This window comes from Cavia porcellus, unplaced genomic scaffold (genome assembly GCF_034190915.1).
Source record: "Cavia porcellus strain 051 isolate PalLab524CR breed Dunkin Hartley unplaced genomic scaffold, mCavPor4.1 scaffold_22, whole genome shotgun sequence".
NCBI classification, from domain to species: Eukaryota; Metazoa; Chordata; class Mammalia; order Rodentia; family Caviidae; genus Cavia; species Cavia porcellus.
Genome location: NW_026947505.1, coordinates 23,342,385 through 23,360,383, shown reverse-complemented (window position 1 = coordinate 23,360,383; position 17,999 = coordinate 23,342,385). Strand labels below are relative to the sequence as shown.

Below are 17,999 nucleotides of genomic sequence, written 5' to 3'. Positions count from 1 at the left end.
GGATTGAGAGTATTTACATTGTGTCTGAGAAGCACCTGGCAGATACATACTATGAATCCTTTTCTGATACTCATTTAGCATCTTTACTTTGTCGCTCAAGTAGAGTTGTGAGGTTTAGAAAACCTTGAGGAAAGTGCTGCAACAACCAAGTACACAGCCTGTTTCTCAAACAGCCCTTTTTACGCTAATCCAATTAAAGCAGTATCAGCAGGAGCAATAGGAAAAGCTCATGCTTGGTCTCCTTTCAAAAATGGAAGCAGATCACATGGAAGATGAGTTTTACCAAAATAGTTCGCAATAGGGGGTCATGTCAGAACTGGGCCAGCATGAGTATTTTTGTTAATGTTTATTTTATAGCTCCTGCTAAGAGTAAACTATTCTTGGAATTTATTTGAACAGTTTAAGGGTTGTATAATCTCTCCTGTAGGTAAATAAAATTTTATTTAGTAGGCTACAGAACTTTGATCTCCTAGTTGTTAAATGATCAAGAGTGATTTAAAATAGCCACTTCCCAAGCTACTACATATTTCAGATGTTTTCATGTCTGTGCAGTGTATTACTATTGAGATGTTTGTGTGTATGTGTGCATGTGCACATGTGTGTGTGATCAGTTTGCAGAAGTGGGTATTTTAATATCAAGCTACTTAGAAGTAGATTTATTAACTATTTGACAATTTATGCCTACTATGGAAGCAATTGAACACATATTCAAAAATAAATACTGATTTACCCATTAAACTCAGCATTTACAACTGGAGATGTCATGAGGCTGTGCTGATTTGGAACAAAGTTCGGTGTAATGATGTTAGGACTTTTGGAAAAGATCCTCGTTTTCTCTTTGGTTTCCTTTCTTTCATAATATCATTTCCTGCCACTTACTAAGAGTTTAGAATGCATGACTTTAAAAAGGAATTTCTTACAGAAAGACACAAAGGATGATGTAATGAAAGTGAGCCGTATACCATTGGAGACACACAGTGATCTGGAGAACACTCAAGTCAAGGGTTTTGGATCTTATTGACCAATAAAGCTAAAAAATGGAATATCAACACAGAGATTTGTTACATAAGCCATTTAAAAACAAAGCTCCAAAAGACAGATTTATAGGATATATTTATATATGAAAATTCTCAAATGTATAATTGTCATTTTTTCAAAAGAAAGTAGATATTTCCCCATGGAAATGTAACAAGAATAAAATCTCAGAATGAATGAAACCCTTATTAAGAAACTGTGCTTTTGGTGACACTGCAATGGCATTTCCCTGGGGACTATAAAGAGGTTGCCAAGGACGGTCGTTCATCCTTGGTGTGTCTGTTAGGATCTGCTGTCAGAAATTCCGCATCATCAGCTTACTTCTCATCATTAGTGGTGCAGAGTTTTATTTCTTTTTAATAAATAAGAGAGTGCAATTTTACTTTTGTCTTTTTTCATGAAACTTTATTAAAGTTTTTAAGTGATTGATGAATGCATGAGTTAACATTATTTCACCAAACCTCTCTAGCTGCGGGTCATGTGGTGGAAAATATGTAAATGATATTCAGGGGTTTAAATATGGGTGCTTTGTTGCTCATCAATCTCAGTTCCTTTATTAATGAACATTTTTTTTCTTTCTCCCTCCTTATTTGTGGTGGTGGGAATTAAACCCATGGCATTGGGTATGCTAGGCAAGTGCTCTATCAGTTGAACTATACTCCCAGTTCTCTGATTTTTTTCCCTCATCTTCCTCAAGGAATCTTGCTCAACTAATGTGAATTCTATTATTAATTACAATTTTATTTTTTGTTCAAAGTGTACTTCAGCGTTCTAAAGAATTCCCCCTTAAAACTTATTTCTTGAAATCATTGAGGAATAGTATAAATAATAATATAGAGATTTTTTCATATCCTTAAATGGTGAATTTAAAGTTATCCAAATAAATTTTGGGAAATTATTAATGGCTGTGATGCAGAAAAAAATCTATAAATACACACATCCTTTGACTCCAATTCTTGTCACTTTTTAAAACTACTCTGGGATGTCTTTATAAAAATGAAAGGTAGAGAATGGTTTAATCATAGTTTCTTTTATTCTTCTTTTGGTTTTATTTATGGAAAATAGGCTACACAGCGGGCATCTTCAGTCTCACCCAAACTGAGTGAAACATCGTGTTCTGTTTCATCGCTGGAAAGTACAGTGAAGACATCAGGCAGCTCTGCTGCCTCCGGATCTAAAGAGAGACAGTCCTGGCTCGACATGGTTAATGGTTCACCTGCTGTGGAAGATGCTGGACTCTCCCAGACGTTTGCTGTGCAGGTTCATTTACTTGCTCCCTCAGAGGCAAACAGTTGCAAGGCCCCAGAAAACAGCTTTGTCACGGCTGAGAGTGGGCTTTTGAACTCCTTATCTAGTGATGACACTTCTTCGTTGAGTAGCAGTCAAGACCATCTGACTGTTCCAGACAAACCTACTGGATCAAGGATGATGGATGGAGGTATACTGAGAATTTATTTATGTTTCCTTAGAAAATGGGTATCTGTGTGTGTATTTAGATTGCTAAGGTGAATTTGTGAGAAGAATATTTAAACTCATGAATGATGATTTAGCAGTTAGTCAGACATGGAGTTTACTGTGACAACTGCAGTTGCCAGGCCACTAATTACTTGCTCTAAGTGTCACTAACCAAATGCTTTAGAACTTGAGACATGTGGCCATAAGATAGTGATACCTTCTTAGCAGTTTGTTTCCCTGTCCCATGCTCTGGAGTGTGTGAAGTTTAAATTGGGGTTTTGTCATCTTGTATTCATAGGATCACTTTGGTGTTTCCAAACAAGCTGAGCAATGCACATGGACCATGTCTAGTATGTAGCCTCCAGCTCCTCAGTGTGCCTAGGTGGTTAATAGAAAGGGATTTGCATGCATGTTGGATGGGAGCACTAGATCTTTAAATATAAAGGAGAACAAAGTTTACTCTTTTGAGAAACATGTTAAATCTTAGTAAAGAAAAGTTAATGGGGTATAGAAATCTTTTTAAATGCTCTATGATAATTCTTGTCTTTTAGTGAGTTCTAATGTTTTTATTACTACTATTCAGTCATGACATATCTTTCCTGATTATACTCATTTATTTTGGTATAAAACAAGGTTACCTGATAAAAGACACAGAGCAGTGAGACAATGATGAAGTTGATTGGGTTGAATTTTTGAGGGGATGACTGAAAGGAACTTTAGTTGCTACATTCCCATAATAACTAGTCAATACTGATTAATGACATAGATGACAACTCTGGTGTTTGTAAATTCTCAAATTTTCAGATGTGCCTATTAGTTTACTTTTCGACATAAGAGTAATTTAGGTCAACAATCACAATTGTAGATCCATTTGTGTGTGAAATATTTTAAAATATGTGAATTTAAATGCTCAGGCTGATAACTCATTCTGTAATTCGCCCCAGTTATTCTGACTCTCTGAGTGCTTGCTGGAAGGTGCTTTACCCATTTGAGTTACCTTCCTGGCCTATAATGACATTTCTATTTGATATCCTTCAATTTGGACTAAAAATATTTTACATTAGGAAAATTTCAATGAAGGAAGTCATGGGCAAGCTAACATACTTCGAGAGAGGGTTGACTGGCATAGAGAAAAGCAAGGGACCAGAGCCATTGAGGAGGGATCTTGGGAGGAGTGAAGTTTGGATTGCAAATAATGGAAAGAGAACTCAGCTGCCCTTTGATCTGTGAGCTGCTTTTGTGTGGACAACATGTTGGGCTTAATTATATTTCCTTGGAAGTACAAAATCAAAGTCAATGGGACAGTTTTAAAAGCAATGGATTTAGGTTTACCGTAATAAACTTCTTTTTGATGCTGTGAATTGTTCCAAGTAGAATAAGTTCCTTGGAAGGTAATGCTTTCCTCATCAATGGATGTGTTTACTCATTTTGAAACAAACATTTTTTCACAGAATATTGATTGAGTAGTGAATATTTATCACAATCTTTGTTTTCCTTCAGAAAAATGCAATGGAGAGAGAATTTAGAAATCTGAATCTAGATGATGCCTAATTTGATGCTTAAGTAATTGCTTAAAGTATAGGATTGATGGAACTAAAGAAAAAGACTGCATATGTTATTTTCCTGTTAAAAACTTTTATTGTAATCATTAGACTATAAATAGGACCAAATAGTTTGATACACACACCCCATACACGATCACAAGGCTTCAAGAGCATTACATTTATTAAAATTCTATTCACATTCTTTCCCAAGAAATACTTTTGCAGGTAGACAGTTTCCCTTCAGGATAAATAACTGAGAGGTAAGGGAAGATGTTGCAATTCTTTTCTGTGTCTAAATGTCATTCTGGGAATGCATGTGCTGATGAGCCTGGCTGGGTACCAGTAGCTCTGTTAGTCTAAGAATGAAGGAATCTCGTATTATTTAGTTTAGAATTACACGCAGATTGACCAACATGGTCTAGGTGTTTCTTCAAACAACTTGATGTGAAGGTATTTCTCTTCATAAAGGAAGAGAAAATGAAAGTGTTTTTCCCTCACTGATTTGTTGGCAGTTGCCATATGTTACTGAATTTTTGCTGATGATTTTCTCCTGCTGCTGGGGATTTGGTTAAATTCCCAGAAGAGCTGAGCCACATAAAGTCATCTCCATAGCAACAGCGACCCAATCTTTGCTGGGATTTGTGATGACTTGCTGTTGAGTAATCAAATTGCATGTTATTTATTTTTTCCCATGTGTGCTTGTGTATTGGAGAAATAGGTAGCTTTTCATTGTTGTGGCTAAAATTACTGCTTTTGAATTGAAAGTTTTTAAGAAGCTCTGAAATTCTGTGTCTGAAATATTAGTAGGGATGTTTTTATATTAGGGATTAAAGTTTTAATACAGACCAAGGCAGAAGTTAAAATTTTAGAAGATGAAGTTCCCATCTGAGGATGTATTTGTTGGAGAAAGAGGCTTTTATCCCAGAAAAGATTCTTAAAGGTTAATAATGAAGTCCTGAAACAAGCAGACAGCATGTATTATAGCTTTGCTTTTATTTAGACAATGGAAGACATATTTTGCAGTCAGTGTGAAATTAAAATTGTGGTTGCTAGAATTTTATACTGAATTTAAATATCCTTTTAGACATTTCTCTCTGTAGTGTAAGCTATTTTAAAAAAGGATGATGTTAATTGCATCCTATTGCCTTTTATATTATGAGTTTTAAGCTTCAGAGCTCTAGGATTCTTCATTATTTTCACAAAAGACAGTAGGGAGATGATGAGATTACGGAATCTTCTCATTTGTTTTTTTCTGTGCTTTTCCTTCCTCTTGTGAGTGATTTCTTTTGGGCATGTTTACTTGATAAGTTGCATGGTGTATTTCTACATACATATGCAAAACATATGCTACCGTTGAAAATGTGGGGATAAGTATCCCTTTAGTTACTCAGGAAATGTAGCAACCATACTTCGGTTCCAGAAACCTGCATGTTAACTAATCAGACTAATGCTCAATTTATGCAAATATATTGCAAGTACAAGTATAACCAGAATCAATCTAGAAATCATGTAGATTACAAGCTGAATAAGAAGTACTGTTATTGAAGACAAGCATTCTTGAGCATGGATGACATCTCATGAAAGTGAGACAAATGAGTTAGATTTTAGGATTTAGCAGATATTAGCAAAATTATACACAAATGGAGTGTGAAGAGTGCAGATGTGACATTACTTTAGCTTGCTACTTTGAATGCTAACTGTAGAAACTGTGTGATTTGTCTCTCTGGGGGTAGGTAGAAAAAATAACTGAACTCAACTCAATTTAGTGTTATTATTATTATCATTTTCAATACCTAAATTGTACTCATGTACTTTTTTTTTGTTAAAGTGAATCTAAAGATGAGCAATATACATTTAGTAAGAGGAGTAAGACATATCTAATGAAAATTGGATTAAATGGGTGCCACAAGATAGATAGAAACAAAGTACCCCAGGGATTTAGAAGGCCAAGAATGCAAGATAAAGATCACATGTAGGTGGGGAGATCTGCTTGTAGATACTAGCACCATAGCAACAGGAAGCAGAAAGGAAACTTGGGTGATGTTCAAAACTCAAGCAGATATTGATGAATTTCAGTAGCTAGTGGATGGCCATTTACAATTAAAGTAATAATATAGTTGGAGATGATTTAGAAAAGTTATTTTGTCTTTAAAATATAGGATAGAGCATAATAAAAGGAAGCAGAAACTGTAAAGTGTTAGAAAGCTTCCTTATAGTGAGATGGGGGTAGAAATAAGGAGTGAAGAACATAGGAGGGATTCTGTCTTCTGGCAAGGGGGAGACTGACATTGGTTTATGTATCCTTAGAACTTAATTTAGTCCCTAGAGTATTTCCCAGTAATCCTATTTTTTGAAATATAATTTGAAAAGTGATCAAATATGGGAATGAGCATTAGACACTATGAAAATCTTGTATGTTTAATTGATTTTTTGCCTTAGGGTTTCAGGCTAAAGTGACTCATTGGATGCTTGCATTTGTTCCATGTCAAGTAAAGACCCCTATAAAAAGTCATAAAATAAAATTAGGTTACCTGAAAATTTGTGCAGTCTATGCAGACATTTATCTTACTTTTCTGTCTTCGTATGGACTATAATTTTCCCTAAAAGCCAGAGTAAGTAGTTCAAGGTTGTGGGAATTCATGGGTCAAAGCTTTAAAGCTGATGCTGATTGAAATCTAGACTTCAGAGGTATGCAGCTTTGAATGACAGTTTAGAAGAAGGGATAGTGGTTAAGAATCTAGAGATCATAGCTAAAGATGAAAGATACATAGAGAGATACCAGAAGAGAGAATCTGAATAAGGTAAAATAAGAGTCTTGTACTTAGGTATAAGTCACTTGAGTTGAAGATTTTAGAGTAAATGGTTTTAACAACTTAGGAAGGGTGTTAACAATGATCAGTTCTGGTGTCAAATAGCTAGATGTTCCCCATTGATTACAGCCAAAGGCGTTGTACCAAGCATGAAAATTTATTCCAGATGGAAACTGCATCTGGCATTATAAGTCTTTGAAGACCATTATTTAGAGCCATTTTAATGCTATGCTGTTAGAATTATGTTTTGTCAAGATTTTTGAGCAATTTTGTTTGCAAAGAGTATAAAAAAGAGACTTGGAAAGAATGGAATATTTTCATATTTAATGGTAGAATTATTTGTACATCAGTATGACTTTGGGCCTAAGTGATCTGTCATGGACTTATGAGCCACGTTGCACGAGCAACAACACAAAAGTTCTTTTTGTTCCTATTATGTAGTTTACCAGATACAGATAGTTTTGAAAATTATTGGATTAGTTTTCAGTCTTCCCTGTTCTTATGGTTTCTGGTTTTCAGTCCTCTTTTTTTTTTTTTTTTTTTTATTTAAGAGGAAAAAGAGAAAAACACAAAACAAACCAAAGCGGCGTAAGGGTACACGCAATACAGAACTACAAAACAAAACAAAACAAAAAACCATAACAGTAAGAAATTACCTGCTAGTAGATTACACACTATTTTCTTCAAAATAGTTCCTCAAATCACAGTATCAAAGAACACAAGGTGGACATTCAAACAGGGAGACTGCAAACAGCTGTGTTCAATGTTCCAAAAACATTGATAAAGTCAGCTATTTAACACCCCCAAACACACTTGCTGTTATATCCGTTAGAGCTCCTTTTCTTTTTTTTTTTTTTCCCTCTCTTTTTTACAACAAAATTTACACATCTTGGATTTTATTACTCCTTAGTGCTTATTACTTTCTTTGGGGGGGGGGGAGAATACAGTCAAATATGGCAAAACAAAGCTGTCAGTCAATACCAAGGATAGACGTAGCACATGACGTAGAACAGAGTACAAGTTTATCAACAATGGTTATCAACGTTGTCCCTTGTTTCCTTAAAAAGAATTGTCTATCTCATTAGATATTATAAAGTTGGACAAAACAGTAGAGAACAAGACCAATAAAACTTAGGCATTGTAAACATTACAGGACTTCCAAAGAAGACAATAGTCAAACCAGAATGGGTATCTTAGTGAATCTTATTGTCTTCAAAGTAGTTGCCTATGTCTTCAAACTTGATACTATCATATAGAATGGAACAGAGTCTAATCAGTCAAAACAAGATCGTGGGAGTACTACAGGACTTCAAAACAAGTTAATAGGAAATCGAAAAGAGTTACTATTTATATATCCTAATTTTTTTGAATTTTTTCTTTACTTAAGACAAACATAAGAAATGACTAAATAATTTTTTTTTGAAACAATAAGGGGGAGATTGAGATAAAACAGGACATAACAATATAACAATAGAGGTCACAGCATGACTGTTTCAATAACCTAGTACTTCACCACCTTATAACCTGACTTAATAGTAGTTACCATAGTGTCTTTTTCCTTGAAATATTTGGGTAAAACTTCATATACTCTAGCTTCAAATATTTTCATATCAAGAAGCCCAGAATAAAGCCTTTCTAATTAATGAGTGAAAACTTTATAAGGCTTCAAGGCCACCTAATGGGGAATCATGATTACCACATATTTTTATATATTTGAATCATTACTTACATTAGGGAAACTATTCGGTATTCACACATGCGAGATTGATTTATTTCACTTATGAGTATGGTCTCAAGCTGTGCCCATTTATTGATAAATATCTCAATGTGATCCTTCTTTATAGCTGAATAATACTCCATTGTATAGAAATACCACAACTTTTTTATCCATTCCTCAGTTGATGGGCACTTGGGTTGTTTCCAAGATCTGGCGATTACAAATTGTGCTGCTATAAACATAGGTGCACATATATCACTGTGGTATGATGCTTTCAGTTCTTCTGGGAATTTGCCTAGAAGTGGAATAGCTGGAATAAATGGGATTTCCAGTCCCAACTTTTTGAGAAATCTCCAGACAGATCTCCACAAAGGCTGTACCAGTCTACACTCCCACCAGCAGTGCAGGAGAGTTCCTTTTTCCCCACAGCCTTTCCAGCATTTGTTGTCGGTTTTCTTGATCCTGGCCATTCTTTCAGGAGTGAGATGGTATCTCAGTGTGGTTTTAATTTGCATTTCTCTAATGACCAATGGTGATGAGCATTTTTTCATGTATTTATTTGCCATTTGCATTTCTTCATCTGAGAATTGCATATTCATCTCAGATGCCCATTTTTGGATTGGATCTTTGAATTTCGGAGGTCTGAGTTTCTTTAATTCTTTGTATGTTTTAGACAAGAGGCCCTTGTCTGAGAGAGAGTTCACTAAAATCTTTTCCCAGTTTGTGGGTTTTCTTTTCACTATGCTGGAGATTTCTTTTGACATGCAGAAACTTTTTAATAAGAAGTGGTCCCAGTTATTGATTCTGGGAAGTATTTCCCGTGCGGTTTGAGTCCTGTTCATGAATTCTTTACCTACTCCTATGTCTCCAAGGTTTCTACCTATTTTGTTTTCCAATAGATTTAGTGTTTCTGTTTTAATATTCAGATCTTTGACCCATTTACATTTTAATTTAGTACATGGTGATAGACATGGGTCTAGCTTTAGTTTTCGGCAAATGGAGAGCCAGTTTTTCCAGCACCATTTATTAAAGAGACTGTCGTTCTTCCAGTGAACCTGCTTGGCTCCTTTATCAAAAATAAGGTGGTTGAGTGTGTTCGTAGTTGTGGTTGTATCTTCTAATCTATTCCACTGATCTTCAGCTCTGTTTTGATTCCAATACCATGTTGATTTTACTACTGTTGCTTTGTAGTATAACTTCAAGTCAGGGATTGTGATGCCTCCTGCTTTGTCTTTGCTGCTTAGAATTGCCTTTGCGATTCTAGGTCTCTTCTGGTTCCAGATGAAATTTAGGAGTGATTTCTCTAGATCTATAAGGTATGTTGATGGTATTTCTATTGGGATTGCATTGAATCTGTATAACAGTTTTGGGAGAATGGCCATTTTCACAATGTTTGTTCTTCCTATCCATGAGCAAGGGATGTCTTTCCATTTTCTGAGATCATCTTCAATTTCCTTTTTCAGTGTATTATAATTTTCACTGTATAAGTCTTTCACTTCTTTCGTAAGAGTAATTCCTAAATATTTCATTTTTTTGCTTGCTAATGTGAATAGTCCAGTTTCTCTTATTTCCCTCTCTGTAATTTTGTTGTTCGTATATAGGAATGCTATTGATTTCTGAGTATTGATTTTGTATCCAGCCACATTACTGAATTTATTTATTGTATCTAAGAGTATTTCAATGGAGTTTAGGGGGTCTTCTATGTAGAGTATCATGTCATCTGCAAACAATGATAATTTAACTTCTTCTTTTCCTATCTTTACTCCTTTTATTTCTCTCTCTTGTCTAATTTCTCTGGCTAGTATTTCCAGTACTATATTAAGTCAGAGTGGTGATAAGGGACATCCTTGTCTTGTGCCTGATTTTAAGGTAAAGGCCTTCAGTTTTTAGCCATTTAGTATGATACTGGCTGTTGGTTTGTCATAAATGGCCTTTATTATATTGAGATAAAGACCATTTATTCCAATTTTCTGTAAAGTTCTTATCATGAATAAGTGTTGGACCTTATCGAAGGCTTTTTCTGCATCTATAGAGATGATCATGTGATTCTTATTTTTGGCTTTATTGATATGGTGGATTACATTTATTGATTTGCGTATGTTGAACCATCCTTGCATTCCTGGGATGAATCCCATCTGGTCATGGTGTATAATCTTCTTGATGATTTGCTGGATCCTATTTGCCAATATTTTATTGAGGATTTTTGCATCTGTGTTCATTAGGGAGATCGGTCTATAGTTCTCTTTTATAGTTGGGTCTTTCTCAGGTTTTGGTACTAGAGTAATATTTGCTTCCAGGAATGACTTAGGAAGGATTGCTTCCCTTTCAATTTCATTGAATAGTTTGAGGAGTGTCGGCATTAGGTCTTCTTTATATTTCTTGTAGAATTCTGCAGTGAATCCATCTGGGCCTGGGCTCTTCTTGGTGGGCAAGGACCCAATTACATTCTCAATTTCATTAGCAGAGATTGGGTTATTCAACAGTTTTATATCCTCTTGATCTAGCTTTGGTACTTCATATGCTTCTAAGAATCTGTCTATTTCTTCTGTGTTATCAAACTTTTGAGAGTAGAGGTTTTCGAAATAGGTGTTGATGATCCTCTGTATTTCTATTGGGTCTGTAGTGATTTCTCCTTTTTCATTTCTTATTGCATGAATTTGAGCTTTTTCTTTCCTTTTTTTAATAAGGTTGGCTAGGGGCTTATCGACTTTATTTATTCTTTCAAAGAACCAACTCTTTGATTCGTTGATTCTTTGGATTGTTTTCTTAGTCTCTATTGCATTGATTTCTGCTCTGATTCTTATAATTTCCTCTCTTCTTTTGGCTTTGGGCTTGACTTGCTCTTCTTTTTCTAGCTGTTTGAGGTGTAGCATCAAGTTATTTACTTGTATTCGTTCTGTTTTCCTGATGTGGGAACTCAGTGCAATAAATTTTCCTCTCAGAACGGCTTTCATTGCATCCCACAGATTCCGGTAAGTTGTATTTGCATTTTCATTTTCTTTTAGGTATTGTTTAATTTCTTCTTTAATTTCTTCTGTGACCCACTGATTACTCAAGAGTGTGTTATTTAGTTTCCATGTGTTTGCGGAATTTTTGCAGTATCCTTTGTCATTAATTTCTAATTTCAGAGCGCTATGATCCGATAATATGCAAGGGGTGATTTCAACTCTTTTGCATTTGCTTAAATATGTTCTGTGAGCTAATATATGGTCTATTTTAGAAAATTATCCATGTACTGCTGAGAAGAATGTGTATTCTGATGTTGTTGGGTGGAACATTCTGTATATGTCTATCAAACCCATTTGTTCACAGGTGTGATTCAGTTCTGTTATTTCTTTGCTCATTTTCTGTCTGGTTGATCTGTCCCTTGGTGTCAGTGGTGTATTAAGGTCTCCTGTTACAATTGTGTTACTGATAATTTGAGTTTTCATTTCTGTTAATAATTGTTTTATATAACTGGGTGCTCTGGAGTTTGGTGCGTATATATTTAAGATAGTTATCTCTTCCTCTTGGAGTTTTCCCCTTACGAGTATGTAGTGACCTTCTTTGTCCTTTATGGTCATTGTTGGTTTAAAGTTCACGTTGTCTGCAAACAGAATGGCTACTCCTGCCTTTTTTTGGATTCCTGCTGCATGAAGAATTGTTTTCCATCCTTTGACTTTCAGTCTGTGAGTATCTTTCTGGGTTAGATGGGTTTCCTGTAAACAGCATATGGTTGGATTTTGTTTCTTGATCCATTCTGCTAGTCTGTTTCTTTTGATTGGTGCATTGAGACCATTTACATTAATGGTTATTACTGTTAAATGCTGGTTAATTGTAGGAATGTTATCTCTCTGCTGTTGCATCTTTATCTTTCTGTTCTGTTTAATTATTTGCTTTGCTTAGTGGTTTTTTCCTTTGTGTATCTAAACTGTCTTTCAATATTTTTTGCAGGGTTGGTTTGGTGTTCATGAAGTTCTTCAGCTGTTCTTTGTCATGGAAGTATCGTATTGCACCATCTATTTTGAATGATAGTTTTGCAGGATATATCAGTCTTGGTTGGAAATCATTTTGCTTTAGGATCTGGAATACTTCACTCCATGCTCTTCTTGACTTTATCGTTTGTGTTGAGAAGTCTGCTGTGATTCTGATAGGTTTTCCTTTATAAGTGATTTGTCTTTTCTCTCTGACAGCTTTTAATAATCTATTCTTGTGTTGGATTTCTGGGATGGTGACTATTATATGTCTGGGTGTAGTTTTATTTTGGTTATGACTGTTTGGAGTTCTATATGCTTCACTGATCCTGATGTCAGTTTCTGATCTCATGCTTGGGAAATTTTCAGCTATTACTTCTCTAAATATCCTCCTGACATCCTTCATGTTGTCTCCCTCTCTTTCATTAATCCCTATCATTCTTATGTTATTCTTCTTTGCATCGTCTTGCAGTTGTTGAATTGTTGTTTCCTGGTTCCTTGTTATTTTCAAAAGATCTTTCCTTTCCTGTTCACTAGCTGCAATCCTGTCTTCAAGGTCTGAAATTCTATCTTCACTTTCATTAAGGCGGTTTTTACAACTTTCAGTGGAGTTTTTTATTTCCTGTATATCTCTGTGCATCTGCATTATGTATTCTGTTTGTTTCTTATATTGCTCGTCTAGGGATTCTATCTTTTTGTTTAGTTCCTCCAATTTTTTATCTGTGTTTTCTTTAGATATATTTAGAATCTCTTTCATTTCTTTTATCATTTCTTCTTTTATCTGGGAGATTATTTCGAGTTTGAATTTCTTTAAAGCTTCCTGGAGTTGCTTGTCAATTTCAGTGGCTATTGTGTCCAATATATGAGGTGGATGGGATATATTTTCTTCTATATACATCGCTCCTAGGGTTTCTTGAGATGGGCTGGAGGTTTGAGGTTGTAATTTGGTCTTTCGTTTTGTCATTTTCCTATATTTCTGTGTTTCAAGTGTTACTTGAAAGCTTCCTCAGGATCTGTTGAAAATCCCCTTCTATGTTTGGAGCTACTGGGTCTCTGGCGCCGCGCTACTCCAAGCCATTAGGCCTAGAGAACCAGTGGCCCTCCTCTGCCTGCTCAGAACTCCGCAGTTCCAGACAAGCTGGGCCTCAGGGACACTGTGCGCCCACCTGCCCCTGGAAGCTCCACAGTTCTTCAATCGCAGCCGGGTTAGGGTACTCACCACAGGCCGCAGTGCTTCAGGAACCTGTGGACCCTCCCTGGTTGCAGAGATATCCACAGTCCTCCAGACACGCAGAGAGGCCAGTGAAGGCACCCCAGATCTGCCCAGCTCCTCCTCTGCAGACCTGTGGCCAGGCACGGCAGCTAAACAGGCTGGGCTAGGCTGGTAGTGTGGGCCAGCCCACCTATCGGGAGCTCAGCAGGTCTCCAAATGAAGCCTGGAATGGGGAGGCTGATGTGGAAGCCTCAAACCCACCTCTCGCCTTCACTGCACCTGGAAGCCTGAGGGAACTCCAGCAGTCTGGGCGCAGAAATCCAGAGTCCTCCAGACACGCAGAGAGGCCAGTGAGGGCTCCCCACATCTGCCCAGCTCCTCCTCTGCAGACCTGTGGCCAGGCACGGCAGCTAAACAGGCTGGGCTAGGCTGGTAGTGTGGGCCAGCCCACCTATTGGGAGCTCAGCAGGTCTCCAAATGAAGCCGGGAATGGGGGAGGCTGATGTGGAAGCCTTAAACCCACCTATCTCCTTCACTGCACCTGGAAGCCTGAGGGAACTCCAGCAGTCTGGGCGCAGAAATCCAGAGTCCTCCAGACACGCAGAGAGGCCAGTGAGGGCACCCCAGATCTGCCCAGCTCCTCCTCTCTTTCAGTCCTCTTATAAGTTCTTGTTTTCTATTGCATTCTTGTTTATCTAGGTTTTTTTCATGTATCCAAATTTAAATACTTCTGTTTATTTTCTGCTTCATTTGGTATTATTTACGATAGTGAAAATTATTATATACATTGAAGAACATTTTACATACACACATGTACACACACACAATCCATGTAGTTACCCTTCAGACAGAAACAGGAATTAGCAACCTTCTCTATTCCTAGAGTTTATTCATTTTTATTGTTTTATAGTATTTTTATTTAATATATCACAATGAATAGATCTATTTTTTTTCTCTCTTTTTTTTTATCGGTACTGGGGATCAAACTCATGACCGCCTGCTTGCAAGTCAAGTGCTTATGCAGCTGAGCTAAATCTCCAGCCCCAAATAGATCTATTTTTGATGAGCATTCTTTTTTTCCAGCTTTGGGCTCTTGGGTAAAATATTGTGGGGGACATTATTTGTTTTTTAATTAATAGGCTGGCTTAATTTTTTAGAGTATTGTTAGATTTTTATGAAAATTGAGCCAAAATACAAAATATTTTCCTCTCTATTCTCTTGTTTTGCTTTTTCCAATATGTCAGCCACATGGTTAAATCATCAGTGGAAACTTTTCTGACATTTTTACTTAGTAATGTGACTTTAAGTTTTTGTATCTTTTTCTGGCTTGATAAGACATTTTTTTAAAAAAAAATCACTGAAAAACATTACTTTGTATGGACATACCACACTTTGTTATCCATTCACAGATTTTAGGGCATTCTAATTGTTTCTAAGGTTTTGAAATTACGAATGTAGCTGCAATAAACATCTGTGTCCATGTTTTATGTAGATTCAAGTTGTCAGCTCTTCAAGGTAAATAGCATGAGTATAATTAATGGATTATATTATAAGAGTATATATTTAAGATTTTAGAAAATGCCAGTGTGTCTTCCAAATTGATAGTCCCATTTTCATGTCCACTAGTGCTGACTGAGAGTTCTCTTGGGTCATGTCTTTACCAGCATTTGGTTTTTTTGGTCCCTACGGTTTGAATGGGTGTCCTCCAAAAACTCATAACTCATAACTCATAAACTCTTAAGGGCTTTGCTCCTAGCTCAGTTTTCTTGGGAGGAAGTGGAATCTTAGGAGGCGAGGGATACTGGGAGGAAGTTGGGTCACTGGGGCACTCCCTGGAGGGAAATGTTGAGACCCTAGTTCTTTCCTCTGTCCTTCTTTCTGTCTGCAAGATGGCCTCCACTGATTCCCAATATGATATGTGACTCCAGCACAGGCTCCAAACCAACGAGCCAATTGTCATTGGATTCAAACCTTCAAATATGTTATTCAAAATAACCCTTTTCTCCTTTATGTTGATTATTGCTGGTACTTTGTTAAGGTAGTGGAAAAATGACTAATAACCAGTGTTTTGGATTTTTGCCATACTAGTAGAAGAATAGGAGCTTTTTGTTGTTTTAATGTGGAGAATTCTGGTAGTGACAGATGATACTGAGCATCTTTTCATATGCTTATTTGCTGCCTGTTTATCTTTGGTGAGAAATCTGTTAAGATTTCTTGTCCACTTTGTAGTTAAGCTTTTGTTTTCTAAATTTTGAATTCTTTATGTATTCTGGGTATAAATTCATCAAGTCCTTTATATAAAATATTTTGTAATATATATATTTTGTAATATATATTTTTTGTTTTATATATATATATATATATATATATATATATATATATATATTTACCAGTCTGCTGCTTGTCTTTTACTTTCCTTTATGTAAATTCTTGTATATGTATCTTGGTCCACATAAACCTGAATTTTCCTAGGGGTGTACATGCACCTATGGAATGAATGGTCATGATAAATGCCTGCCTCCTACTTTGCTGGGTGATGAAAGCTTTCTTTTTAAATTGGTTCTAACAAAATTCATCTCCCAAGGCATGAAGAGGAATTCTCAAAACTTCCACCTCCTCACCATTAATGCTGATTTTCTAATTTTTGCAAAACTTCCAGGTGTTGATTTTGATCATCCGTTAGCACTTTTTTTTTTTTTTTTTTTTTTTTTTTTGTCTTTTTCCTTTTTATCGGTACCAGGGATCAAACTCACGACTGCCTGCTTGCAAGGCAGGCGTTTATGCTGCTGAGCTAAATCCCCAGCCCCTAGTTAGCACATTTTCATATGGTTATTTTCACTCTTTTACCAATGTTTTTATTGGATTCTTTGTAGTTTTGTAATAGAATCATAGGAATTTCTACAATTCAGATATTCTTTTCTTGTCAACCATAAGTATTGCAAATATAGTTTCTACTTTTAAACCTCAATTTCCTTTCTTTCTTTCTTTCTTTCTTTCTTTCCTTCCTTCCTTCTTTCTTTCTTTTTTTTTTTTTTTTTTTTTTTGTCTTTTTCGTTTTTATCGGTACCAGGGATCGAACTCACGACTGCCTGCTTACAAGGCAGGCGCTTATGCGCTGAGCTAAAACCCCAGCCCCCCTTCCTTCTTTCTATTTTCAGGCAGAGTCTTATTATAGCATTCAGAATGGTTTGAACTCACTATGTTGCAGGCTGGCCTCAAACTTGTGGCAGTCCTCCTGCCTCAGCCTCCCAAATCCTGGGAATACAGACATGGGTCATCATCACATCTGGATGCTTTTATTCTTTTTAATACTGTAATAATGAGAATCCAGTTAATTTTTTCAAGATATTTTTATGGTTAATACTTTTTTGTCTCTTTAAGAAATTCCTCCCTACACTAATAGTATGAAGAATTCTTCCATGTTATATAAACTTTAATACATTTGAAATCACTTTTATGTGCACTGTGAACAGGATACACTATTGTCTTATTACTTATGCATGTGTGCTTTCCTGAGTATCATTTATATAAACTCTGTCCCTCTCTCAAATGTCCACATACATCCTCAATGCTAACTTTGTTATAAATGTAGTCTTACACTTGTATCTTTGCATTGGCCTTTTTTTTCCCTTGCTTGCTTATATAAATCTCATTTTTCTAAAAAAAAAAACTTAAAAAAATAAAAAGTCTTGTTTCCAATTTTTATTTTTATTAGTACATGTTTGCCATACACAATGTTTACATTCCTTGAGTGGAGTTGGTAGATGTTCATAACACTTTCCAATTGTTTTTTCTTCCCACTTTCTCTCCTCCCTCCATTTCTTGGTCCCTCTCTCATTTGCAAAAGATCTACCTGCCTATTTACTATTATGTATCTTTGTTTTGCTCTTCACTTATATTTTTGGGCTTCACATAAAAGAGAAATCATGGTAGGTTAAGCTTGTATATCTGATTTATTTTACTTAACATTATGGTATCAAGATGCAATTATTTTCCTACAGATAACTCAAGTTTATCCTTCCTTGTAGCATAGTGATACTGCACTGCACTGTTTATAAATATCACTGTTTATAAAATCCATTCATCTGTTGGTAGACAAAGAGATCACTTCCAAAATTGAACTATTATGATTGTGCTGTTATAAACATGGGGATGCATGTACCACTGTAACATGATGTTTTTAACTGTTTCTGAAGGATACAAAAGGATAATAGCTTGGTCAAATGGAATTTCTAGTTTAGTTGTTTTGTTTTGTTTTGAGAAACTTCCACA

At 35.9% G+C, this 17,999-nt stretch overlaps 1 protein-coding gene across 5 annotated transcripts in view; it reads left to right on the top strand.

Annotated features, from left to right (window-relative positions):
- Positions 1-17,999, top strand: part of Ipcef1 (interaction protein for cytohesin exchange factors 1) — a 177,754-nt gene that overhangs the window by 139,195 nt on the left and 20,560 nt on the right. For all 5 annotated transcript variants that reach the window (XM_023564559.2, XM_063232927.1, XM_063232925.1 and 2 more), the window contains one exon: positions 2,101-2,473. In XM_023564559.2, coding sequence (XP_023420327.1) covers positions 2,101-2,473 — 373 coding nt within the window. The remainder of the gene's footprint in view (positions 1-2,100; positions 2,474-17,999) is intronic.